The 26699-nt window shown below is 43.6% G+C and overlaps 4 protein-coding genes across 11 annotated transcripts; 2 read left to right on the top strand and 2 right to left on the bottom strand.

Moving 5' to 3' along the window:
• The first annotated feature begins 674 nt into the window (after positions 1–674).
• Positions 675–8100, top strand: pif1 (PIF1 5'-to-3' DNA helicase homolog (S. cerevisiae)). The gene is made up of 12 exons (XM_071526892.1): positions 675–1226; positions 1345–1471; positions 1857–1982; positions 2206–2359; positions 2640–2754; positions 3068–3174; positions 3417–3556; positions 4065–4171; positions 4312–4399; positions 4963–5108; positions 7326–7517; positions 7836–8100. Exons 1-12 carry the CDS (start codon positions 675–677, stop codon positions 7884–7886), a joined length of 1905 nt encoding a protein of 634 aa, XP_071382993.1. The 3' UTR covers positions 7887–8100.
• A 778-nt stretch (positions 8101–8878) lies between these two features.
• On the bottom strand, positions 8879–12338 carry LOC139650275 (cytochrome b-c1 complex subunit 6, mitochondrial-like). Of its 7 annotated transcripts, none has more exons than XM_071526881.1 (4): positions 12204–12338; positions 11577–11645; positions 9894–10055; positions 8879–9340 (listed from the first exon to the last, which is right to left on the bottom strand). In XM_071526881.1, the coding sequence occupies exons 1-4, from the start codon at positions 12249–12251 to the stop codon at positions 9308–9310; spliced, it is 312 nt and encodes a 103-aa protein (XP_071382982.1). In that variant the 5' UTR covers positions 12252–12338; the 3' UTR covers positions 8879–9307. The 7 variants fall into 7 exon arrangements, with proteins under 7 accessions (XP_071382982.1, XP_071382984.1, XP_071382985.1 ...); XM_071526883.1 differs by having other exon boundaries at positions 11577–11639; XM_071526884.1 differs by having other exon boundaries at positions 11577–11630.
• A 198-nt stretch (positions 12339–12536) lies between these two features.
• Positions 12537–17610, top strand: nsun4 (NOP2/Sun RNA methyltransferase 4). The gene is made up of 8 exons (XM_071526889.1): positions 12537–12629; positions 13145–13364; positions 13664–13847; positions 14249–14403; positions 14554–14714; positions 14836–14960; positions 15551–15683; positions 15951–17610. The coding sequence occupies exons 1-8, from the start codon at positions 12537–12539 to the stop codon at positions 16092–16094; spliced, it is 1215 nt and encodes a 404-aa protein (XP_071382990.1). The 3' UTR covers positions 16095–17610.
• A 5865-nt stretch (positions 17611–23475) lies between these two features.
• On the bottom strand, positions 23476–26192 carry dmbx1a (diencephalon/mesencephalon homeobox 1a). Of its 2 annotated transcripts, none has more exons than XM_071526896.1 (4): positions 26039–26192; positions 25248–25426; positions 24112–24511; positions 23476–23912 (listed from the first exon to the last, which is right to left on the bottom strand). In XM_071526896.1, exons 1-4 carry the CDS (start codon positions 26190–26192, stop codon positions 23476–23478), a joined length of 1170 nt encoding a protein of 389 aa, XP_071382997.1. The 2 variants fall into 2 exon arrangements, with proteins under 2 accessions (XP_071382997.1, XP_071382995.1); XM_071526894.1 differs by having other exon boundaries at positions 25248–25443; positions 26041–26192.
• Positions 26193–26699: the final 507 nt, after the last annotated feature.

The raw sequence follows: 26699 nt of genomic DNA, 5'->3' as shown, positions 1-26699 counted from the left end.
ATATCCTGCACTGCCAGAGAGAAAGATACTTGTTTCATGATGATTTTAGTCCAATAAAACCCGCACTAGTTGAAAAATTCCCTCTTTTCCTGCGTGAAACTATGTAGCCAGCTCCGGAAGGCCATGTGCGTTTCACACAAACATGACGTCGCCAGTCACAATATTAGCGATTGGTCAGTTCACACACATGGGCGGGATTTCTCGTCTCTCATTGGCTGCAATATTAAACCTCCTCCCTCTGATTGGCCGGGAGCGCTGGGCAGCCATTGGCTGATTCCGCACACTGACAATTTGAAATCGGCGTTTCGCTGAAGTTTACAAAGAGGCAGAGGAGCAGCAGAGAAGACGCAAATTAACACAGAACTTATTTTATATCAAAAGGTAAGAGTAGATTCAAAGCGTGCTAAGTGACGTTACTTTAGGTTTATTTTGATCATGGTGTTGAGTTAAAATGTTACATTATAATCTATCGATATTAGATGTTTGTGTTGATTGTGTCTGTATGAGATGCAGCTGCGGTATTGTTTCAAGTCAGGATATTGAAACACGATTTGCTCTGCTAATCCATACACAATCCCACTATGTTATATTATCCCTCTTTTTTTATAAGACTGTCTCAATGAATCGCAAGTTGTTTTAATTCATATGTTTGTCCGCTGCAGCACCCCGCTGCCATGTTCCAGGGGGAGGACGGAGCCCAGCTGCAGTGCTGTGTGGCGGTGGAGCGGCTGAACGCGGCCGGACAGGCGACCCGGCGGCAGGTCATCCGCAAAGCCTCCGTCATCCTGGGCCGCAACGAGTTCCAGGAGATCACTCTCCGGGTGCACGACGGGAAAGTGCCCCAAAATTACACCCTGAAAGAGTTCAAGCTCTTCACCAAGTTCGCCAGAGACGGGAAGTGCACCGTCAAAGTGCTCCCCGAAAACACCCAGGTGCTCATCTCCGACTGCCCCCCCGACCGGCTGGGACTCTTCCTCAAGACCCTGAGCATCAAGCACCAGGCCTGGCAGACCGGCAAGCCCCTGACCGACCGAGAGAAGCTGAAGGCCGCTCTGCCCCGCAGCTTCGAGGCCATCAGCCCGCTGCAGCAGAAGGATGTGCAGAAGGCCAACGAGCTGAGGTGCAAAGCTCCTGCCAAAGGGCTGGCAGAGCGGACCAACAGGAAGCCTGAGGCAGGAACGGGACAGCAGGTCAAAAGGTCAAGGAGCGACTGCAATTTTAGCCCAGTGAGTGAACACACACACACACACACACACACACACACACACACACACAAAGCATATGAACAGCACTAATGCTCTTTGTATACATTGTGAGTGTGCTCTCTCTGCTACATCCTTTCAGGTGAAGGCCAACCCGAGCAAGAAGCCGGTCCTGTCTCTGCCAGCAACGCGCAAGCTGAACAAAGAACAGGCTGCTGTCCTCAGTGCCGTGTTGAGCGGCAAGAACGTCTTCTTCACGGGAAGTGCAGGTATGAAGTGTGTGTGTGTGTGTGAGGCTGTATAGAGAACAGTTAACACAATACATCAGATGGTGTAAGTATGTTCACAGGATCAACATTCAATTTTTGTAAGATGCTTGTGAGATCCGGATACCTGATGAAGATTCACTTGTTTATCAAATTATTTTTAGAAGACCCGCATTCTTTCTGAGTTGGTAATCATTAAATTAGTTGGACTTTTCTTCATACATTCACACAATACACCTGCTCAAACCAACCAGGTGTAAACCATTCTCCCACCTGTGTATATATCTTCTCCTACTAGTAGCAAGGACTTATAAACACACACTCACTTCACATTCCTCTGAAATTCTCCATTTAAAAGCTCATCATCTGCATGTGGTATTTTCTTCAGGCACAGGGAAGTCCTTCTTACTGAAGAGAATTGTGGGATCTCTTCCTCCGAAGAGCACCTATGCCACAGCCAGCACAGGAGTGGCCGCATGTCACATTGGAGGAACAACGTTACACAACTTTGCTGGTCAGTCACTGTGCCTCTGAAGAGATTGGAGTGACATGAGTGTGTTTGTGTCCATAGCACAGCATTAGTGACTTCTGTGTTTGACTGTTGCTGTCAAATGGCTTCTGCTCTCTCTCACTCTGCCACTTTTGTCATGGAGTATTTACGTTGGCGTTTGTTTTTTCCTGTCTCCCCTCTGCCTTTCTTTCTACACTCATGTCTCTCTCTTCCCTTGCTGTCTCAGGTATCGGCTCGGGCTCTGCCCCACTGGAGCAGTGTATAGAGTTGGCTCAGAGGCCCGGGGTGCTGCAGCACTGGACCAGCTGCCGCCACCTCATCATTGACGAGGTCTCCATGGTGGAGGCCCAGTTCTTTGACAAGCTGGAGTCCATAGCCAGGTGAGATACGATTCACAGCAGCGCGGCAAATGTTTCATGGATGACATGCAGGTAGTGGCCAGGTTCAACATCAACCCAAATGAGGCCAACATTTTCACAATATGACATTTGAGGCACAGTAAAAATTTGGAAACTGTTTTTGAAAGACATTTAGCTCCTGACTGAACAGAATACTAATTAGAAAATATTTAGAAAAGCGGAACACAGGTGAACAGTTTAACACTTCAGTTTGCTATATTCATCTCCAGTGACATGCCCCTGACACTGTGCACTGCTGTAGGTCGGTGAGGAGGTCCACCGAGCCGTTTGGAGGCATCCAGCTGATCGTATGCGGCGACTTCCTCCAGCTGCCTCCAGTGTCCAAGGGAAAGGAAAAGGCCAGCTTCTGCTTCCAGGTCCGACCGTCCTGGATCCCAGCAGCACTTACCATGTGTTCATGTCATTACCATAATTGTATTCTGCATCAATAGTCATTAGGCTGAGCATAATTTATATACCCAGAAGAAGAGCTGAGTATAGTCAGTATACCTGTGTATAGACCCCACTTATTCACATGGACATTGCATGGATCATCCATTTCTCCTACGATTTAACGCCCTCAAATTTACCATAATTCGGTATAAGCTCTACAGATTCTGAACTGAATCCCCAAAGCATATCAAACCTTGAGGAAAAATTGAGACCTTTTTCCCTCCGTGAACCCTGCAGGCCAGGAGTTGGCGTAAAGTCATCCAGGCTAACATGGAGCTAACGGAAGTGCGGAGGCAGACGGACCAGTCCTTCATCTCCCTCCTGCAGGCAGTGAGAGTGGGCAGGTACTGAGCACTGTCACAGCCCAGATATACTGTATAATGTATTGTGCATTAATTATGCGCATATATACAGCATATTTACAGATTTATTTAGAGTCATCACAGGTACTGATCACTGTCAGTAACGCGTATAAAAATATAATGAACACAATTTTTTTCTACAGAACCTCAGTGTTATGCTATGGATTTAGTTTTTCCCAAATGAAAGGTTACATAAAGATCGTATCTCGATTAACACCGCTCAGAGTCACAGAAGAAGTCACGGCTAAGCTGATGGAGAGCGCCTACCATCAGATCGAGAAGGACGGTATTCTAGCAACCAGACTCTGCACACACAAAGACGATGTGGAGCTCACCAACGATAACAAGCTGCAGCAGCTGCCAGGTTTGACTTCTTCCTCTTGCTCCTAGCCCTTCCACCAGGTGTTAACAATGTGTCTGTGGCTTGGAGCAAGGTGAAAACAGGCTGCATTGTCATCAGTGGGTTGAGTCATATTTGTTAACCTTATTGAAGCCCGTTTTGTTTTTTGGAGCGTCGTTAACAGCCCTAGCTAGAAACCATGTGCTCAGACCCTTGTTATCTCCTGCTGTGATTTACTTTCCCTTACTTTCTCAGAAATCTGTGTGTCTGACTCACTATTGACTCACTATGACTATTGACTGTGGTTTTCAAGCTTTATAAGTTAACAATATTTTGTATAATAAAATATAATGTTTTTAACTATTCACCTATTGGTAGGTCCATGCACACATGGGGTGGGGTGGACAGAGACTCATGTAAAGGGCGCCTAAAATATTTTGGATGAGGAACCGAATGCTAATTAGAGTTCATTCACTGTGATATTAACTCTTCACCTGTTTCATGACCTGAACTGTGTCCCTGTGTCCCTCAGGATCGGTGCATGTGTTTGAGGCGCTGGACAGTGACCCGGCCCTGGTCAAGACTATAGACGCTCAAAGCCCCGTCAGCAGACTATTGCAACTCAAAGTGGGAGCTCAGGTAGGCCTGTGTGTGTGTGTGTGTGTGTGTGTGTGTGTGTGGCTACAGTCGTAACCTGTAATTGACTACAGGTTACTGTAGTCAATTAGCATTTGAGTTAAGATATGCTTTGCCGTTTGTGGTTCTGCTTTTACCTTAAGGTCATGCTGACAAAGAACCTGGATGTGCAGCGAGGCTTGGTGAATGGAGCTCGAGGGGTGGTGGTGGACTTTGAGCCTGGAAAACGAGGTAAGTGTTTGATTCTCTTAAAACGCATCCGATTCTGCTCAGAAACACCCACCTGAAGTCACAGCACACTGTATTTGTAGTTCTGAATTTAGCGCTCACTGCTGTGGTGTTTCTGCACTGCACTTCCCAGAGATCACCTGTCAGTCAAACAGTGTGGGCGGTGCTGTGACGTCTTTTTCCTTGGATTTTGTGTTTATGAAGTTTGAGTTTCTGTAGGTGGCGCTCTTTTCTTTGTCTGTTCAGCCATGGTGGCTATCGCTGCTCATGCTGACCACCCAGTTCTTCTTCTGTTTATTCAAAACAACTTGCAGTGAATGCCCTCATTAACATAAAACGCATCACTTCCTACGTGCCAGAGTTTGTTTTTTTTTCTGGGAAAGCATGTAAAGCCTTACGACCTGGCTATAGGCGGAATCACTATTGCGCTACATCAATCAGCGATAGAGGGTGACAAAACGGAAATGTATTTTTATCAAAATGTCACTGATTATGACTTTAACTAATTCAGCAGTGGTAACTTCTTGTCCACCGCCTCTCTCCCTCTCTTCCCTCTCTTCCCTCAGGACTCCCACGGGTGCGTTTCCTGTGCGGGGTCACAGAGGTGCTGAAGCCGGAGCGCTGGATGTTTAAGTCCGGGGGCGGGCTCTACCTGAGCCGACAGCAGCTGCCACTCAAACTGGCCTGGGCCATCTCCATCCACAAGAGCCAGGTGAGCGAAGGTTCAATGGCAACCACACAGTTTACAGTTACATTGAAAAAGATGGGGGCAAGCATGCATCCACACAAACATTGGAGAGACAAATGCTTCGCCTATTTTTATATTTCTTTTGTTTCTATAGTTGGTCAACCTCAATGGGTTGCTAAAGGCTACTAAAGTGGCGTACTCTAATGCCAGTGCTGGGCTATAAGATATATCTATGATGGCCGTATTTTCCCTTTCTATATGCCATTTATCAAACATGGCCATGAGACACTGATGTTAGTGTGCGTATAGCTTGAATGAATGACTCGCATGGTGACTGACCATTTTGATTTAACTGACCAAAAGCGTATTTATTTTTCCTCAATGTTTTGCGATGATTCAACCCCAAAGAGCGAAAAATGGCTGCAATTTTGATTGCAGTGTGACTTGATTCTCCACTGGTCTTAAAGCTCAGTCACTCTTGGCTCTCAGTATGCATTATTACTTACCATACAAGGTTAAGATCAACAGGAGGAAGATCAGAGCAACATAGAATCCAGACTTCATTCAGAGAAGAAAATCATCTGTTTTCCCTTTACTTGCGACTTTTACTTGAGGAAGAGTTTCTAGGAATTTGATAGTAGTATTATTATTGTTTGTTGAATGTGGTTTCAAATGGATTTATTTCTGACACCAACACAGCAGTGGGAACATTACTTGCAAGCAAGAGCTCCTCTCCTTTTTGTTAAGGAGGAGCGCCGTTCAATATGCACTCTATTTTTACTGCTACTTTCCCAGGTCTGCCTTTCATTATGATGGATGTCTATTGGATACTCCCACTCCTCTGTGCCATTTACCACAGTGAGAGCATGTTGATCTCTGGGTTACCAGTGAACACTGTCTGCTCTTGGCTGGTAGTTAACCAGTCTTGCAGAGTCAGTATTGATCTATAGTTAGTTTTGCCTTTCACATGTTAATGATGGAAATGGCCTTGGGGGCCAGTCAGTGACCCTAAACCAGTATCCATACTGAGAGGATGGATAAATCTGCAGTGCTGGTGACATATCAACAATCACACTGTCTCACTAGCAGCTCCCATTCTGCTCTCGCAGCAGACTTATATCCTGAACTCGCTCCCTGGAATTGGTTAGACAGGGAAACTGGGCCCTCTGGGTAATTGAGTTCATTGGTCACGACCAAAATGTCACCCATGTTTGATCTACAGCAGAAGAACAAACAGAGGCAGAGGGATGCAAGAAGCAAATCCCACATTTGCATCCCTTCATCCATTCAATGTAAAATAATTTTAATAAGGGAGGAAAAAAAACAGACCAGATTGCTTGAAATACAGTGTACCTGTACTGCAATTTGGCCAAACACACAACTCACCTATCAATAAATCCTGTCCAATCTGATTTTAGCTGCAACAATGACCTTCCTCCTGTACAAGAAATGTACTCTGCAAAAACAGTTTAATCTTTTGGTTGATACAAGTGATCTGTTCTTGTTTAGGATAATGAAAAGCATTAAACCTGGAGATCGGAGACCCTATTTGTTTTTGAACACATTTGCTGCAAAATAATGGAACATAATATGCTGGCTGCTTTAGAAGCTGGAGAGCGCCAATGAATTCTGCTGTCCAAACGTTTCTGCCTGCCAGCGTGTTTGTCATCAAACCCTCTAGCTGGTTCAAGTGTTTTTCTGTCTTTTTGTCCCCCACCAAAGGGGGAACTATGGATCGGTCTCCGTTCGTTCGTTATTTATTTAGTCACACTGTAACGTTGACTTTGTGCCGCTAGGGGGCGGCATTGACAATGAATGGGGACTCAGTGGTAAAGCAGGTCATACAGTTAAAGTTATCATACAATGTGGGGGACAATGAATGGGGACTCAGTGGTAAAGCAATACAGTTAAAGTTATCATAGGTAACATAATAGTCTACACACGCTACACACTTGGAGACATCAGACTGGGTTGATGTGTTGAAGTGAGAGTCAATGGAGAATTTCTGGGCAAACCTCTAACCACAAGACACTGTAGTTATTGTACAGTTGTTGGACTGTTGTACTGTTATTGCATCATCACTGCACTACCACTGTGCCGTCAGTTTGACTACTTATATCATATTACCACTTACCTACTGTGCAATACCATATATCACACTCAGCAATCACTGAGTGACCCAAGGGTGGAACTACATCACTGATGGGGGACAACATGTTTACTATTTGCTTGTTATTTCAGGGAATGACACTGGACTGTGTGGAAATCTCTCTGGCGCGTGTGTTTGAGAGCGGCCAGGCTTACGTTGCCTTGTCCCGGGCCAGGAGCCTGGAGGGGCTCAGGGTCATGGACTTCGACCCCCGTGTGGTGCAGGCTGACCCGGATGTTCTCCTGTTCTACAAGAAACTGAGGAAAGAGAGGCTGCTCATGCAGGTGAGTGCAGATCTTCACACTATAGGGAATAAAGTCTAAGATCCTTGTAATCCTCACTGACATTATCATAACCTGTGGACACTAGTTGTTATTTTAGCACAACGTGTCATCACATTTTCACCTAAGCTGTATGTTGGCAAATACACCATGAAGTCCTGATCCAAGCAATGGTTCAAATATGATTATTTGAAAAATGCATGTAAAACTGCCTCTGTGCTGTATACAGAATAGTTAGTTGGATTCTTATGAAAGACTTAAAGCACATTGTATTCAGTCCTGTAAAATAACTTTTTTTTTTTGGTCTGTCGCTCTCTGTAGGCGTCCATGGACGAGTTTGTTGGCAAGAGCAACAAGGAAAACCGTTGGTGATGAGGAGAATTGTGCTACACCTCAGTGATGTTGTGCACCATGTGCATGAGTATGTGGACATATCATCCACACTGTAATTATATTTTATCTAGTGTTTTATTTGACACACTCTTGTGACAATCTGGTTCCTGAAATCACTGTTATAACTGTAGACGCGCTCGGTATCTACAGCATGATTTCGGTTTTTAACAACAGGCATTATTGGAACCACGCTGCCACCATCTGTTCATTTAGTGCAACTCTTTTTTTTTTTAAGAGCTTATTTTTATATTGCTATGATTGTATTTATTATCATGATTGCCTGGATGTATTTTCTCTCAAATAAAGTTTTAGTAAACTTACTAATTTGTATGGTGTACCTTCATTGTAGAGTAATCTTGTCTTATTAAGCCTTCTGGGTAGTGTGCTGTCATAACAGACCACTGGTAAAGGTTAGAGATGCAAGAATAGAACAAGAGTTAATGAACTTTGAACTTGGTGTAGTCTAAATAGGTGAGTACTGTTTACTTTTTTACAGTCCTTTGAGGGGGAATGAAACCAAACACTGCTACAATTTATAAAAAAAATAGTAATTCCAAGTACTCATTGTAAACCTACAGATTGCAGGCTTTCTATTTGTTTCACCTGGTTTTTAAGAAGACTTGACCCCAACCCTTGAATTTTTCATGTACTAAAATGCCTAACTGAGGAAGGCAATCACTTCTTTAACTGTATGGCGTCATGTCTTGAAATGGGTCACAAGCCTGCTCCAGATACTGTAGGTCCCTACATAACAGAACTGTCAAATTGGGTCTCAACTAAATTTCACATTGAATCCTGGGTGGAAAATGTCCAACAGTCACCTCACATGCATCGGAAAGACAACCCAAAACACAAATGGCTTTCACAGTGATTTGGGAGTTTAATAGTGTGAATCCTGAGTAGACAAATCTGCCAGACCATCATTTCTACTTGTACCACAGAAAAATCCAAAGCATTAAAATGGATGCAACTCAGAAAAACTGGAAACCAAAAGTCCCAACTTTATTGGCCAGGCCAGTAACAATGGTTATTACATGACCACAACTGAAGTAACCTCTCCATTATTGGAACACCACACTGATTTTTGCATATGAATTGAGAATCTTGTGAAATACGACAACCTTTTACAACTTGGATGCACCCATCACCCATACAAGCAGTGACTCACAATTTACATACTGCCTCTGACACTGTAATGAAAATATATGCACTGTATACAGAAAAAGGGCATGAAGTTAGTACAGGAACCAAGAGAAACAAATTAGTTGTACTTTATTCACATAATACACAGAAGAACAATAACTGAGGTCTCAAGCTTTTCCTGATAATGTTCATTGTACAATTCTAGCATTTAAATAGATTCCACAGCTGCAACACTCTACTGGAATTGGGCAGGCAGATCATTTCACTTTGTGGAACAACTTGTGTGCTACCTGTAAAGAGAAGGAGCGAAACAATTAGCATCATTATCAGGAGTATGGCTGCAACCAACGATCATTTTCATTATTGATTGATCTAACGATTATTTTTTCAATTGATCATTTAGTCTATAAAATGTCAAAAACAATGACAAATGTCCATCACAAGTTACCAGAGCTCAAAGTGATTCTTAAAATTGCAGAAAAATCTCAAATTATTCTTTTTATAATATGAAACAGAGAAAAACAAGCAAATATTAGCATTTGTGAAGCTGTAACAAGCAAATGTGGTGCTTTTATTTGATAAATGACTAAACGATTAATAGATTATCAAAATTATAATCAATTAATTTTCTGTCAATCGACTAATCATTTCAGCACTAATTAGGAGTCCATCGAAGGCACAAAGACGGACTCTTTCCAAAACAGGTGACATGCAGTCTCTTCTCTCTCTGATACGTTGTGTTCGGGCCCTGAAAGCACATCGTCTGATCCTCATCCTCTCAGTCTTACATTTCTCCTTCCTCCTCTGCCTCCATCACCCTCTCTCTTTCTCACACATACTTACACAATGGTCCCGTGCGTGCAGGAAGTCGAAGAGTTCTTCTGTGCAGTCCTCCATGGTGCTGGACCTGCCGCTGACCCGGGCTTCGCACGTCTCCAGCCGCTCCTTGTAGTGCACACAGTGTTCCGTCTCCTCACACTTGGCTCGTATCGTTTCTAGAGGATCCTGAGAGGGGAACACAGCGGGCACACATGAGGGGGAAAGGCTTTCTGCGAACAGAACGTGGTATCGTGTCAGAAATGGAACGACTTGATTCTTACTGAAGGACGGGGCTGTACCACTAAATACATCAGTCAAATGAGTTGTGATAATAACCATGTGTGTTACATTCTGTAGCCTGTCAGCAGCTTTACACCAACATATTGTCTCCACTCCCCTCTGCTTTAGATGTCCAACTTCTCCGTCTCATGCAAAACATTCCTCAGAGCTGGTGGCACATCAAGCCCAAAACTCAAACTTTTGAGAGGTACCATTTGTAAAGGTGACAGTAACTGTTGTGGCTGGTTTGGAAATCATCACAACTACGCTGACAGTTATTATTTATTCCATTCAAGTTCCATGTGGCAAAATGCTAAGCGCCCTATTTATGGAAAAAGTACTGATTCTGTACAGTCCCACGGTGCTGTATTGACCTAATTAATTAGCAGTTTATTTGAATGTGACCTCAGCTCTCTGGCTCCCTAGCTGATCAGCTGCCTTCATCTCTTCTATGGAGAATACAGTAATGTTAGGCTACTTGGCTAATTAACATTAGTAACTGAACTGTTAGCAAATATAGCTTTTTAACATAGGCCATATGTAATATAAACATGCACTGCTTATACAAAATTACTCCAGTTATGCCAGAATATGTGTTGTCTTACGCTCATAGAAAGGTTTCGCTGCATAATATGTATCAGAGTCCAAACCTGTATCGCAGCAGTTAAACTATAACAAAGTGAGTTCTCAAGTTGTATTGTGATTTTTTATTGTGGGAAGCTTGAAAATGATTAACATATACTGTAAATGTAAATTTGAGTTTCATAGCACAGGTATTGATAGTATTCTGTTACATCAACACACGGCCATCTCAGTAGGAAAATAACAGGTGATTGTAATAAATTAACAGGTGATTACAATGTAATGACAGCCACAGCCAATGAGCTGTGTGTATTGTAAAGCGCCATATTGGTAGGAAATGCATGTGACATCATGGGGATACTATGAATAGAGGAGTGACTTGTCTCACCCTGAATGACCTGAATTTGCCTCTTGAACACTATATAAAACTTCCAGTACTTCCTGAACAAACCGTTTACAGGTGTCATGACAGTCATGGTGGTTTATCTATTAAGACTATCAAGAATCAAGTAATGTTTGAGATGACAGATAATTAGAGTGTTTTTCCATGGATGTAGTTGTTCTGCTACTCAGCACTACATGGCCTCTAATAAGAAACAAGCAAACAATCCCACAACCTGACAAGCAGCAACACGTCTACACAGGCTGCAGCTGTAGAAGAACTGTGGCTGTTCAGTGCAACAAGACAAACAACCACAACACATAATGGGTTTGTGTCGCTGTTTGGCCTCGGCTGTTCTTTCATGTTGACTGCTATTAAGAAAAGCATTGTCCATGTTCTGTCCACACCTACAATTTTTTAATTATTTTGAATATAGTCTTACAATATGAAAAACAACAACTTACCACCATGTCCTCCTCTTCCTCTTCCTCCTCCTCTTCTTCCTCCTCTGCAGGCGCCTCCTCTTCCTCCTCCTGGTCAGTGAAAACATTAAAATCATTTCTTTAGTTTGGTCTGAAAGATACTAATTATAATTTAAAAACTAGGAATGCAGGAGCAATTTGTCAATGATCAATATATATATATTTTTTAAAATAAAAATCCAATACAGAGTTGAGGGGCATTTATCATTTTATAGGGGCTTAAAAATGCTGAATAAATGCCTATATTTATGAAAAAGTAAGGCACGTGTTCACGTTTCAAATAGATGTGAAATACACCGAAAATAACCACGTGAAGCGTGATGGATGACCTGGTATGATCACAGTAAAAACCAAGTGGACGTCCTTTAATAAAATTAGACTCACTAAATTCAACGCTCAGTTAAACTCAATGTAACATTACATTTTTAAATTTCATCTGCCAGGTCATGTTCACTGGCCAAGAAATGTCCAAAAACAGCTGACACCAAACTGAGGCGGTCCACCGGTTAACAGAGCAGCAAAATCATGGCAATGGCGCAGAGTTGTGCAACTTTGTCCAAACACACACAAACGGCAACAATACAGCAACATCTCAGTATTTTTCAGTACCTCGTCGTCGGGCTCGCCGTACGTGATCATTTTGTTTTCGAAAACCATGATTAAAGTCCTAAAAGTCGCCAATAATCCCAGCAGAAGAGAGGATAAGTCCCGACTCCTAGGCGCTGTCTTGGAGGACGTGTTAGGTCACACGCAGGAAAGAGCTAGAAAGCTGACCGGATGAATTTCCCTATTCGTTAACAGTGATTCTTTGACTGGCTCTGCTCCAACCAGCGCCTTGGGTTTGGTCTGAGGCCCGCCCATCCGATTCAGCACGTGCGGAACTTTTGTTTCGGCTGGCGGAGAGAATAGAGAAGTCGGAGTATTAAACTGTCGCACAGCAAGATGGCGGCGCTCATGGACACGAGAATCCTTCTCAGAAAAATCAAGGATTTACGGTGTCTAACGCCCAAGCGAACCCGAGTGAAAGCGAAATGGGTATGTTGTCCATACGGTATAGTGCTTAAACACGTCCAGAGCTAAGTTATCTCATACTATGGTTATAATGCCTCATTATGTTATGAGCTGTCATTCATGTCCAAGTAGACTACATGCATGATGGAATAATTAGATATTTCCTACAAAATGTCAAAAGCCGAACAACACCCTCTGGGAATGTAAGTGTTGCCACAATGCACTCATGGTATTGTAAAGTAGGCCTACTTTGGATATATAACATTTTATGACACTTTTATGACACAAATGAACATTATTGTGATTGTTTTGTTTATCCCCTGCCATTTCAATACAATTGATGACACTTTATTTAGATCACCAGAGATTACCAGAGAAATTATAGTCAAACATGGTCTTAAAGTAGTCCATAGAGGACATATGGCCGTTTCCTATCAAAGCTTACTCTTCACACAGGCCCATAAGAGGACATGAAAGCAAGTAAACATTCAAAATCAGTGTTTTGTAGCCTCCTCACTGGACTCCCTGCCTCTGAACAGGCTGCCACCCGGGCCAAGTCCCCTGCCACCAGCCTGGCCCTGCACTACTTTGATGCCACCTACAGCCTGCAGCTGGGGCAGCAGTGGCCCTCCGCCCGCGCCGCCTTGCTGTCTGAGAGGAAGTACGGAGCGCTGATCAACAGCTTCTCCCACAAGGCCGTGCAGGCTGACCTGCAGGCCCAGGGGTGCAGAGACTTCGTCAGCCACACAGATCAGGAGGGTAGGGGGGCAGCTGCAATATTCAGCCCATATGTTGTTATACACATATGATAAGAACCATACCTTATCATACGTGCAACTATGTGTTATCATACGTGTATTACAAGAAATGTATGGTTCTTATTATACACGTATGATAAGGTATGATAAGACATGTATGATAACATTAATAATCTGATCTGCAATCAGCTCTTAAAAATCAGCATCAGCCTTCAAATAGCCATAATTTGTTGACCTCTAAGTGTCACAAAAAAACAATGGAGAATGATTTCTCTCCTTCTGTATGATCCGTCTGTTCAGCAGCTCAGCCTTTCTTGGAGCAAGAGGCTGGAGGGGAATCAGAGGGCAGAATGGAGGAGGAATCCAGTGTTTCTCTGAAGAAATCTGACCGTGTTGATCAGGAGCTGTCACCGCTGCGGCTCAGCCCCAACATCAAGTGCTTAGTGTTTCCAAGAGGGGATATCACAAGATTCAAGGCTGCTAGGTGAGCTTTTTTAATTAAAGATATTTTAATATGTCTGCTAATTGCCTCTGTGGCTCAAAACGTTAGCTTTAGCTCTTGGTTATCAATGGAATTGCATCCAGTAACATTCGTGAGATAAACATATTGTTGCTGTCAGGTGAAAAGCTATATATCCAAAATGTCAGCTTTTCAGGACCTAAGAAAAACAATAAGCCCAAGAGGTTGGAGAATTTTCTGTTCTGTGATCTTTCAAATAAACTGAAAACGTGAAAATCACCCAAACTGGATTTACAAAGTTTTCACCCAACAGCGATGATATGCTGTATTTGGATAATATAAATACTAGTAATATTCCATCTGCCATTGCGAATGACAAACTGCAGTCTAACCCTCAGCTCTCTTTGACTCCTTGTCCTCTTAAGACCAGACATGAGCGGGTTGTTGGCTTACTACCTGATGGATGCAGCGTCCGTCTTGCCTTGCCTTGCGCTGGATGTTCAGGAGGGCCACAGTGTGCTGGACCTCTGTGCCGCTCCGGGAGGCAAAACGCTGGCTTTACTTCAGACCCACTCTATACGTAAGAGGACAGCTCTCATCTCTCTCTCTCTCTGCTTTTTTATAGATATTTTTTACTAGTTCTTTGTTTCCTGTACTCTCTCTCTGTCAGTCAGTTGTAATAAACCATCCACTGTGTGTGTGTGTGTGTGTGTGTGTGTGTGCGCCAAAGGGTTTTTGTGTGTAAATGACGCCTCAGTATCTCGGACGCTGCGTCTGAAAAAGGTCCTCCACAGCTATGTTCCCAAGGAACTTTTGACCAGTGAGAGACTACGCATCACCTCTTTAGATGGCACCAAATGGGGGGAAATTGAGAGGAACACCTTTGACAGAGTAAGGGAGCATTATCGTTATTAACATCAATACTTTACACCTTACTGTTGACGCTTGTTGATCATGTAGTGTTGATCCCACCACCTCCTTGTCCCCCTCCCCCTCTTGTGTCTGTGTTCAGGTCCTTGTTGACGTGCCCTGCACCACAGACAGACATGCGCTCATGGAGGAAGACAACAATATATTCAACAAGAGCCGGACCGGCGAGAGACGGAAGCTGCCCCAGCTGCAGATGGAGCTGCTGCTGTAAGTAGGCCAGTGGCACTGTAACAGAATTTTCATTTTGCGGCTTTATGTATGGTTTGACAGTGTGGTTCATATATTGTGTGTGTGTTCTATTACAGTTTATATGGTTACGCACACCACCAAGCGTAACACAGTGTGCTGCTGTCAGAGTGCTTCAACAATTCTACTAATGCAGTATTTATTTTGAGTGTCCCACACCTGTACTATAGCATGTTAAAATCAAGTACAAATAATGCAGTATGTGAAGGAATTAAACATTGTACTAAAAATCTTGTGAAAATTTGAATTATTATATACTGTATATTACAAGAAACAGGACAGTTGTAAATGCGGGATTGTAATTTGGCCAACCAGATGTGCGGCCTTAGAGGCCTTTAACACAAGACACCCATATGGGAGACAGCAGTCAACCAATGCACTTGTACCTCATGCGGCAAGAAATGACAAGTCGGCTTCACAATGAAGGTGCACAGTCTAGTATAAACTAATCAAAACATTCACATAGCTAATCTGGATAAAAACCAGACTAAATGTGTTATAGTTGCATAATGTGAAAACCCCTTCATCCCCTGCCTTCTCTCATCCTGCAGGGCTGGTATCGAAGCAGCCTGTCCAGGCGGGGAGATCGTCTACTCCACCTGCTCACTGTCCCAACTCCAGAACCAGTATGTGGTGGAACAGGCCGTCCACCTGGCCAGAGAGAAGCACGGCATCCACCTTCAGGTCAGTGGTACACACACAAACAAAACATAATCCTGTCAGTATCTGTCAACAAGAACATGTGACATATGCATGACACCCATAGAAGCTCCCACTCATAGCTAATAGAGGTCGATCTATTAACCGTAACAGTTTATTTGCAGTGCAATGTTATGACGTTGTCTCTCTGAGGGCATAATTGTTTTCTTTAGTATGAAGTATGAAGTCTTCACTTTCCTGTTTTTTCATGTTTTTTTTTTGTTTTTTTTCCCTGATGAAATCCACCTTCAGGTTGTCAACCTGCGACCCCTCACACACATGTTTAGGAAAACCTTCCACTTTGCCCCCGACCTCCACCTGGGTGAGATGGTCCTGCCACACCTAGCCGCTAACTTTGGACCCATCTACATGTGCAAGCTAAGGAGGCTGAGTTAGAACAGGAAGATGACTGTGGACTATTTGACAACTGTGGACAATGTTGAACCAGACATCGTTATGGAGACTTTGGGACTGTTGTAAGCAAAGAGGAATGTGAAATTCTTCTTTGGGATTCTTGGTTTCTGAGTTAAAAATCTGATTTGAAGAGAATTTGGCTTTATCGAATGGACTGGTGGCTGAACCAGTTTTGCCACCCTTGCATTTTAATGCAGTTTTATCATTTGCCCTGTAGGTGGCAACAGTAGACGGAGTAATTCACCAGAAGCATCAGTATATTCTCTGCCCACTAGAGGACGCTAATGATTCATGTCTCCTGGTACCAAGGCTGTGGTAACAGGAACTCCACTACCTCTGAACCTCTGCACTGGGTTTCCATGTTAAGAGGGAGAGTGACAAACACAACTGCCACTAAACTCTAACCTTTCTACGTGCATTGAGATAGGGGAAGATCACTTCATTACCAGGACACAAATTTCTCCCATAATTATCGTCCCTCTGTAACACTGCTGTGGAAATGGGTTTGGCCTCTTCTATGATTATTCATCAGGTTTGATGGCTTTGCCTAATAATGCGGCGTGTAGAGGGAGGGCATAATGATCAGATAGGTAATGACTTATTTGACCATTTGGCTCCTCACATCCGAATCTCTACACCTTTCATTATCATAGTTGGATCGTCTCCGTTTTGCATTGACATCACTCAGAGGTGAAATGTTTTCTCTTATCATAACCTAATGTGAGCAGGAAGGTACCTCTTTTTCCATCACACCGCCGATGACCCTTTATGTTGTACTGGCCAGGCAATGTAGCGTGAAAAAGGTGTGTGTGTCTAACGAGTGGGGCATGCAGGAGTGTCATCGACATCCCACTGTCATTAAGCGGCTCCAAGTGCAGGAGCCGGGTCCCATCGCCGCAGAGGGACGGACGGCAGCGGTGTGGCTCCCAGATGAACATTAAAGAGGCAGCAGAGAGCTAAAATGGGACGCCTCGCCCCGTTTTGCCCCTCCGCCTTTTTATTCCACAGATGAGTGCAGATAATTTTCTGTGCGATTGTGAGTGATTACTGTATTACTGCGGTAAAAGGGGGATGTATCGGGGAATGCAGAGGGAATTAATGACACATAAAAACTATTTTTGTATTGACTGCTTTCGTCTCCGGGGCCTTGAATGCCTGTGCGCGCATCTTGTGATTACCTAAACGTATTGTAAATATGTGTTTCCTATGGGCTCTTACATAAATTTACATGTTTTAACACTCAGGAGACGGCAGACTATTAGAGATGAGTTACTCTCTATTCTCCCAGTCTGTAGACTTGACTGGCTGGCTGCTTTATTATTGAATTAGCCAATGAAGCGCTGTGTGTTTGTGCCTCTGTGTGTAAGCCTATGTTAGGGAGACATATGCTGTGTATTAGAAAGATGAATATTATGGGTTTAAGTCTACATAACTGTGCTTCCGTCGTGTTTCCAAATATGATGTAAATATTGCATTTTTTTTGTTCATAAACATGCAAAACACCGCAATAGTCTTCTCTTTTGATCTCATGCCACACATGCTACTAAAAGAATGATCCTTTCCCTTGTGCTCATTTAGATTAAATAATGAAACCCATCCATTAAACAGAGCCCTTATAATATCAGCAGAGAGGTGAAGGGGCTGTAACCCAAACCCCCGAAGAACACGTGGTCATGTATTGTGTACATGGGTTTATTACTAAGGTTAAGGGTTCAATTTAGTTGCCCCAACACTTAAAATGATTGCACTGCACTTTATGTATCTTCATGTTAAGTAGCGTGGTGACCAAGCGGTAGCCTATGCATTAAAGGAGATGCCGCTGTGCCTGTTGTGGTGTTGTTAAGCCCAGGGGCGAGGATCAGACGTGCGTCCCAGTTGGCTGTGGGAGAGAGGATCTCACCAGTGGGGGTCTTTGTCCCGGACACACTGTGTAGACCGGGCCCAGCAGGACGCGCTCCTCTCCTGTCCCCAGCCACAGGCCTTATAGAAAACACCATACAGGTTTTGGGTTTGTTTGCTTTTTCCAGATTACAGGTTTCCTCATCCCTCCCATTCATTTGTGATGGAGATTTGTGTTTACATTTATAGGCGTTCAGCTGTCTGGCGACAGAAACAGAAAGATATGTCAATGGCAGCATTTGTATTATATTATACGTTTCATTGATACTCAAAATGAGTGATGCCAGATGTAGTTGGTAGTGACAGAGAGTGAGAGAACCCCTTCTTTCCCCTTTCTTCCCTTCAAATCTCTTGTTATTTTGTGCAGACCACATCCTTTCCCCTAATGGGGAAAAAAGGAGAGAAGTGTGAAAGTATAGCATGAGCCGGTTTTGAAGCCATCACAATACATGGATGATTTCCCAGGCAATTGTACTACTAGCCTGCCACACCACTGTCTGGATCTCATGCCACCTCCAAAGGCCCATTTACCCTCTGACATGATTATTCTTTTCTGCCTCTCTAAGAGGTTTTTGTATATATTCATAGTGTTTTTTTATGGTGATACTTAGTTGATGTGGACTTCATGAGACTTGCTCTATACACGTTTTGTTGCAGCATCATATAGAAACTTTCAGTAGTAATGGTTATCCTCCAAATTACTTCAAAGAGGCTTCTTTTATCAGACACGTTTCCTTGTGTGATGTGTGTCGAAGCATTTACTGACTGACATGGCACTCCATGAACTGGCTGAGAGCGCTCCCATTGGTTCAGTCAGGGCCCACATTGGAAATGCAACCGCAGGTTTAGGCTGCAGCCAGATTAAGAAGAGAGAGAATGGGGGTTTTCTTCTCCCTAAGAAGATTAGCCAGGGAGGGGCGAGATGGCAGTCAGAGTGTTTAAGAAAAAAGGAGAAGAAGAAAATGGAAGATGAAGTGGAACTAAAGGAGGGTGGCCCGGGATACACACAGTTTAGCCACCTGTTGTCTTCCTCTAGATATCGCTCCTTCATCTCTCTTTGTTTCTCTCTCTCTCTTTCTATCTCTCCGTCTCTTGCACAGTTTAATCACTGAATGTATTCAGAAAAAGGTCTGAGAGTTTGAAAAGTCTTGTGGAGAAAAGGACAAGGATTGTAATCACTGTAAAAGTTTTCGAGAAGATTGTTAGACATCTTCGAGCATCATGTATGAGTTGAATTTTGTGTGTGTGTGCATGCATGCAAGCATTTTTTGTGTATTTGTATGTGTGTGTGCGGCCGTGTGCATTATTGTACTTATGTGTGTATTTATTTGCTGTGCAAGTGTGTGCTTCCCTGTCCCCCTAAGTTCCCGGTGGTGGTTTCCAGGAGCACTTTGATGTGTATCTGGGCAATGCACTATTAGAGGGATTTCCCTGGGCCTGACAGCTCAGAGAATATGCGGCGAAATGGCAATGCCAGCGGGCTAAAAGAATGCTGGAAACAGGATTAGGATCATATTCTGGCAGACCCTGTCACCTCCTCAATGGGCCGCGGTTTCTAGCGCTGGCACTTTTCATTCTCGCCATGGTTAAAACCTTTAAGAGAACCATGGAGAGGAGGGAGAAAAAAGCACTGATTGAATGGTACACTGTGATTTTTGTGTGGGGGGCTTGCTCCGAGGGGCTGTGTGTGTGTGTGTGTGTATGGGTGCTTGCTTCTGTGTGTGTGTATGTGTGTGTGTGTGTGACAGAGAGAGAGAGAGGGAGAAAAAGAGAGACAGTGAATTGATAGGCCTGTATGGGTAGGACACAAACAAGTACAAGTGTATTCTCAAACATTTAAGTGTAAAGTTATATTTAAAACATACCTGAAAACTGAAATCTGGATCATCTGAACTGAATCTTAAAAGTTTTATAAGCGATTTATAGAGCAAAGGAATTTTTCAGACCCGATGAAACACTCACATCATTACTCACTAAAAGGAGAGTAGATGGAGACGTGTGTGTACCTATAAATAGGTGGTTATGGCATTAGAGGGGAGTGGTGAATATACAACCCTGAGTGTTAGAGATGGAAGCACCTGATCCAGCATCAAGGGCTCAACACACTTGACCCTGCGGCACTACAATCTAGCAATCCCTGTTCAACCCCCAGGCACTGGTGCGCACGTGTGAGCGTGTGTGTGTGTGTGTGTGTGTGTGTGTGTGTGTGTGTGTGTGTGTGAAACATGCTTCTGTTTGGGGGGGATGGGTGTTAACAAAAAGGGAGAGAGCATTTGGAACAGGAGTATTGTGTTATGTTCTCTGGTTCTGGGTCCCATGGGAGGAAATCCTGCCGTGTTCCTATATAGATGCCTAGCCTGGATAACAAGGACATTCACTTCTGCTGCGTATCCACACCACAATCTTATCAGTGATACAACCAGGATGCCCTTGGCGGAGGACATACATGCAAGCAGTGTAATAAAACACAACAAGGTTAGGGTGAGGTGTTACACACACGCTAACGCTGCTAATCTGGGGAGATCATTATCCCCTTCTATCCGCTTTTTTGGGAAATGCTCATCCATAACAATGGGAGAAATTGCTCAATGCAGCACCTCAGGTGCATTTGTTATTTACACACAGTAGGGGGGAAATATATTTTCAAGGCCGATTCAATTAACAGCAGAGCAATGTCACACTGCCGGGGCGACGCACTTACATGTGGAGTTTACTGTGGGAAGAGCAAGGGCACATATTGGAGGAGGTGGCGGAGATGCCCGATCGCCCTGCCTGTGTGTGTGTGTGTGTGTTCGTGTGTGCGTGCATGCGTGCATGCGTGCATGCGTGTAGGAGGAGAGTTGGGTGGGGGTCTGTGCGTTTTGACAAACCATGCTGTTTAAGATATAATAGCAGCATAATCACCGCCCCAGGCCGTCATTCTTCAGGATAATGGCCTGCTTATTCATTGGGGATGGCTTATGTCTCCACGCGCCTTTTTATTTTTCCAGATAACGTTGTTCTTTTTCTGACTCTTTCTCTCCCATTCTGTCTTTGTCTCTCTGCCAATTCTATCAGATATTTTATTTGTATTTCCTTATTGTTATTCGTGTCACCTCTTTCCCGCCTCGTCATTGTTTTTCTTTACCTGGCGGTCCCCTTTACTCTTGTCCTCGCTGCACCTTGTTTTTGTGGAAGCTGTGCTGATGCCACTTAAAATGAAAAATATCTATTTTACTGTCCAGAGCAGGTGGACCAATGAAGGAATTTGAAACAACTTTTGTCCCTTGACAAAAATATTTTTTAAGACTGACATTCTATTTCATCTACTTATTTAACTTTCTTCTGGGAGTGATTGAGCTAGCTAACTTATTGAAAGGCAGCTTAACAAACACATTATACTGTAAGAAGCAGCTTATGTCCACTTGTTGCTTTTCCAAATAATTGATGTCCAGTCACATTGTTTGGCCTGCAGCCCACCACCCATATCATGATTTGGCCATTTCCACTGATACTGAACACAGACAGTGAAGTCTTGATTATAAAGATCTTCAAGCAATGTTTTTATTTTGTGATTATTTTACAACAACACTAGTTCAAATCTACATTGTTAGCAAGGAGGAAAGGAAATAACATTGCTGATGGTCTGATCACTCTCTCCTCCACCATTATTAATCTATCTACCACTGGACCAAGTAGTTTGACAGAGACAGTGGGGGGAAACAGCATTAGAAGCACAGCAACAGCAGAACAACAGAACTCAAATAGAGTTGAGACAGCAGTACATAGAAGACTTGGGTCAATTATTCATTAAAATCCTTTCAATTACTTGGACTTCATGCTTTTCTGCCTGGAGTGCAAAATAGATGGAGTTGGCACTTTTCTGGCAATCCCAACAGTCCCACTGCTCCATTCTAGTCAAGATTAGTCACTTCCAGAAAAGCAATTGAATGCATTTCAAATAGTAATTGAACCCAGGATTGGTACACAGACAACCAAGACAGGACGGCTTCAGCTGTCCAGGAGGAGGGGATGGATAGGAAGCGCTGCCGGTGAGCTCATCGAATACAATCTTACAATCTGACAGCTACAGGAACTGTCATCTGAGACAGCCCATAATCAATTATACAACATAATAGGAATTTTACATTTGCCTTAACGGTAAACATTAATAGATACTTTTTTGTCTTATTTTACATATTAAAATAATGTACATCTTTTCATATGGAGACATTAGTTTCCAGAACACATATTTAACAGAAAACAACAGAGACTTGTGATTCTCCTCACCAAGTGCTAACAGTCAAACTTCCTTTCTTTGAAAAGCTGCATGTTTCCTCAAGCCCCAATGTTCCCTTAACGACAAAACAGAGAATATTAAGGCTGGAATAACTGCTGAGAAAATATGGATCAAGATATTGTATTTATCTAAAAGTCCAAATTTGTTTACCATATCATTTTTGTATTCACTTTAAGAAATCAAGCTCATTGTAAATTGATGCCAATCATATGGCTACCTTAATAGACCTTTTTTTGTTCAGACCTTTTAAATTAAAAAAGGCAGTCGTAAATGGTATGCATGTTCGTAATTGCATATGCCTCAGCTCCCTCAGCCCAGGGCAAAATGTAATTAAAAGCTTTGCACATTTACTCACTGAAATCATTTTCTCATTATCAAGCCAGCCTCCATACAAAGCGGTGTATTACTGGCCATTAAACTGGTAAATTAGTCACTTTTAATTATGCAATTGAGGAGAACATGGCTTGAGTTTATTTTTATTTATGTGCTGTTATGTAGTACATGCTATGTACATAACTACACCGCTTAATTGAATTGTCAATGGTCCCGTGACAGAAGTAGTCTCTACTGCACAAGTGATAATACCTTTTTTCCCCTGGTCAAAAGAGCCTAATTCTCTCAAAAGTGCCTCATTAATTCACATTATACTTGTAAACATTATTTGCATTGTCTTTTGAATTGAGTGCATCCATCCCCAGCTGTGTACATCATTCTCAGTTAATTTTTTTTCTTATTTCAGAGTTTAAGAAGGTCCAGAATTACATGCCTGTCTGAAACATCAGCACAGTATATCATGAGTCAGGGATTCGTCCAGCGTCCTTTGAGTCTGAGGATTTACATTATCCTCTGCGTCTTATTTTAGGAATTTACAGTATCTTATGGGTTGACATTTCTCAAGGTTATACTTTTGGACCTTGTGCTGCAATGGAAGCTGAGAGGAGTGAAACTAGCTGAGGAACTGTGGTCTGTCTCAAAAAGCAGTCCTATACAGTTCTGTAGGTCCAGTGTAAGTCGGCATGGTTTCATTTTCGGACATCTGTGTGTCCTTTGCCCATCTATTGGAGGAGGGGCGGTGTACAGTTCCTAAAGGATTATAACAGTTACACAGACACACAGTAGGATGGGGTGATGCGTAGATTTCAGTGTCCTCCATAGGCCAGACTCGACCTGATTCAGAACAGGGGCTCAGTTTGGCATCGTGTCCAGTCCCAGCGAGGCGGCGTGCTGCTTGGCCCTCAGACGGAGGTTCTCGATGCTGGTGGTCTTGCTGTTGTGGCTGGTGAGGCCGCCTGCGGCTGACGCCTGCAGCAGGGGGCTGTTCCACACCTGCTGGGCGTGGTGAGACAGGGACTGGTAGTAAGACTGGCAGGGCAGAGAGCCCAGCGGCGCAGGGGGCATGTTGACATTCATCCCCAGGTAGGGGAGTGAAGACGGGGCAGCTATGTCGAAAGCAGGGTAGTGCACCAGGTTGTTGGTGGCGGCCATGTGCTGGCGGAACTGCTCCTGCAGACGAAACAGGCTGAGAGGGGAGGAGGAGTAAGAGTGGCTCTGGGAGAGAGGGCCGCTGGCCAGGCCGCTGCTGGAGGAGGAGGGGGTCACTGACGGAGAGACGAGGGGAGAGTCTGGGCAGAGAGAGGAAAGGAAGGGTATTAGTAAAGGTCATTTGTCCTGTTTGTTACAGAGACACAACATGACAGATATCACAAAGATGGCATACACCTAAAAATTTGCTGTGTTGTCTATGAATCCCCTACATTTTCAGTACCGCAGCAGATCATCTACGCAATGTCAGAATAAGAGTCCAATAGCCCACGCTCTTACCGGGTTTGGGGCTGAGGCGTTTGCAGGCCGGGGAGACGTTCCCAGGTGTCATGGCTCTCTCACACTTCATCTCCTCCCTCTGAGATTTATTCTCCTCCTCCTTATCTGTGGCGTTGTCCTCTGTCGCCGACTCGCTACCAGATTGTTCTGCCGACGTGACGTTCAGCTCCATCTCCACTGGTAAAGGACGGACCACAGGACCCTCTGTCTCCAGAGAGGAGGAGGAGGAGGAGGAAGAGGACGAAGGAGGCAGCTGGGTGTCAGGAAGGATGGTGGTGGAGGCAGGTGTGTCCTCCTTCTCTCCTCCTTCGCCTGACGCCTCTTTCTGCTTCTGAAGCTGCTCCTTCTGGAGGCTGCGCTGCTTCTTACGGAACTTGGCTCTGCGGTTCTTGAACCAAACCTATTGGCAGAGGGGAGAGGAGCCAAGTTAGAGGGAGAACAGACATAAAATAGGTACGACAGTGGATCTCAGGCTCCTCGGTGCTGCAGCACATTTTGGTAAGAACTTCAAGGCACAATAAATAATTAAAGTGCCAGCAATAACAAGGAGGTGTTCGACAAGGCTCAAACAGCATCAACAGCCGAGTTTATAAACAAATGATCACAAGCTTATTGAAATCAATTTCAATATCATCTGTCTAAAGGCAATAGTATTTTCATTGACACTTTTTTTTTTTTTTAAGAAAAATCATTTGAAAGTTTCAGCTGACTGCATTTGCCACTGTGCAGGCAAAGGTGGAAAGTTCCACTGTGGAAGTAAGGCAACATGGGTAGGCCTACTACAAATATGTTTTGCTTTTTTTTCTGTATTGATAATAATATATGATTAGTGTTTCCAACTCAAAATTGTTTCAAATTGTAGATATTTATGAATACAGCAGACCAATCACATAGCTGTCTTTGTTCCTATAATTTTGATTCCCCTCCCCTTTTCTTTTCCCCTACAAAAATAACTAAAGTCATTCAAATTTTAGAAGGATACTATACAAATACTACAACAAAACTATAAGTTTCTATGGTAATGTTATAGCCTAAAAAAATATTATATGAATATGACAGTAGGACTAATATTACAGGTGATACAAGAAAACATCACAGTGGGATATCATGGTGTTTTTTCGCTGGGACAGGCCTACCTGCACGCGAGCCTCGGGCAAGTTGGTGCACATGGCCAGCCGCTCCCTCATCACCACATCCGGGTAGTGGGTCTTCTGGAAAGTCTTCTCCAGCGCCTCCAGCTGCTGGGCGGTGAAGGCCGTGCGGCTCCGGCGCTGTTTGCGGTGCTGAGAGCCGTAGCGAGCCTCCAGGATGATGTCTTGAAATGTGCAGCCGTTGGAAGGGAAAAGACACGGCAAGTTTAATTAATTGGACATGATAGGATTATGTAGCCTATAATGGAGGTGACTAATTCACACCTCCCTCTCTCTCTCTCTATCTATCTATCTATCTCCCCCCCCCCCCCCCCCCCCCCTCCCTCTCTCTCAATTCAATTTGCTTTATTGGCATGAATGTCAGGTGAAATGCAACTGAATATAATAATACAAATAACAAAAAAATAATCCCTGTAAACAAAACACAATGATGAGTGCAGGCTGGATTTATGATAGCCTATGACATGATAACCATTAACATAAGAAATTTGACATTTGATTGATGTGATGTTAATGATCTCTTTCTCTCTCTCTTAGAAAGAAAGATATCTAAAGATCTCATAGAATAGGGAATATTGTAATAAGCATGCATTTTCACATAATTCTTGCCCTATTCTGAAATGTTTACCCATAATTCCTCTCAAATGCATGGTGTGCCGGGGCATTGAACCACAGGTTTGTGGACGTTTCCAACTAATTTATTTGTACACAAGCTACATACACATCCAAATGTCATCTTTGTGTGTGTGCGTGTGTGTGAGCGTGCACTCAATTACCAGCTAGTCTCTCGGCGAGCGTGAGCGCGTGCACGGACGGGCGGTAGTCGGGGGCGTGCTGCGCCTGTTGCGCGGCCTGCTGGTGCAGGTTGTACATGGCGCTCAGGGAGTTCATGGCGTGCAGAGAGTAGCCGTTCACCCCGTAGTGCTGCATGGCGGCTGGTCGCTACCTGTGAGAATAAAAAAAGAGGAAGATTTTAATTTTTAGTGTCTTGCTCATGGGCATTTTGACATAGTGTAAGGGCGCGTGGCTGCTGCGTTTTAGCCATGGCGGGCGTTGAACCTGTGATCTTTCGGTAATAGGACGGGAACTCAAACCACCGGGTCATATTCCATTTTAGTGCGTTATAAGGAATAAATACTTCCATATTTATGGCAGACCCAGTGATTTGAAAGCACACTGTGTGCTTATAAAGTCCCAACATGACCAGATACACAGAAACGCACACAGGCTATTTATTAGAGAAGGACAGCAGGTCCACGCGCTCAGGGGCCAATAGATTTTAATATGTGCACTCAGACAAAAGCGTTATCCATTAACATCCAATTATCGCTCTGTTCATTCCATTAATTATACAAAAGACTTTTAATTGGGGTAATTATCACTCGTTCCCATAATGAACCGTGACGGATGCCTTATTCATGAATTTATTCACTCCGT

This window comes from Centroberyx affinis, unplaced genomic scaffold (genome assembly GCF_046629955.1).
Source record: "Centroberyx affinis isolate AG114_WGS23_722 - 3 ecotype Tasmania unplaced genomic scaffold, CSIRO-AGI_Caff_v1 ptg001476l_1, whole genome shotgun sequence".
In the NCBI taxonomy this organism is placed as follows: Eukaryota; Metazoa; Chordata; class Actinopteri; order Beryciformes; family Berycidae; genus Centroberyx; species Centroberyx affinis.
The sequence above is the reverse complement of the archived record's forward strand: the minus strand, read 5'-3'. Positions and strand labels throughout refer to the sequence as shown.

Coding starts and splice junctions, on each gene's coding strand:
- dmbx1a (XM_071526894.1), bottom strand. CDS start 26,192: ATGCAGCACTACGGGGTGAACGGCTACTCTCTGCACGCCATGAACTCC. Junction 24,512..25,247: donor TGCCCGAGGCTCGCGTGCAG/GTAGGCCTGTCC, acceptor CTCTGCCAATAG/GTTTGGTTCAAGAACCGCAG. Junction 23,913..24,111: donor ACGCCTCAGCCCCAAACCCG/GTAAGAGCGTGG, acceptor CTCTCTGCCCAG/ACTCTCCCCTCGTCTCTCCG.
- nsun4 (XM_071526889.1), top strand. CDS start 12,537: ATGGCGGCGCTCATGGACACGAGAATCCTTCTCAGAAAAATCAAGGAT. Junction 13,365..13,663: donor CAGCCACACAGATCAGGAGG/GTAGGGGGGCAG, acceptor CCGTCTGTTCAG/CAGCTCAGCCTTTCTTGGAG. Junction 14,961..15,550: donor CTGCAGATGGAGCTGCTGCT/GTAAGTAGGCCA, acceptor CTCATCCTGCAG/GGCTGGTATCGAAGCAGCCT.
- pif1 (XM_071526892.1), top strand. CDS start 675: ATGTTCCAGGGGGAGGACGGAGCCCAGCTGCAGTGCTGTGTGGCGGTG. Junction 3,175..3,416: donor CAGGCAGTGAGAGTGGGCAG/GTACTGAGCACT, acceptor AACACCGCTCAG/AGTCACAGAAGAAGTCACGG. Junction 3,557..4,064: donor CAAGCTGCAGCAGCTGCCAG/GTTTGACTTCTT, acceptor TGTGTCCCTCAG/GATCGGTGCATGTGTTTGAG.
- LOC139650275 (XM_071526881.1), bottom strand. CDS start 12,251: ATGGTTTTCGAAAACAAAATGATCACGTACGGCGAGCCCGACGACGAG. Junction 11,646..12,203: donor ACGGCGAGCCCGACGACGAG/GTACTGAAAAAT, acceptor TTCACTGACCAG/GAGGAGGAAGAGGAGGCGCC. Junction 10,056..11,576: donor AGGAAGAGGAGGACATGGTG/GTAAGTTGTTGT, acceptor TTCCCCTCTCAG/GATCCTCTAGAAACGATACG.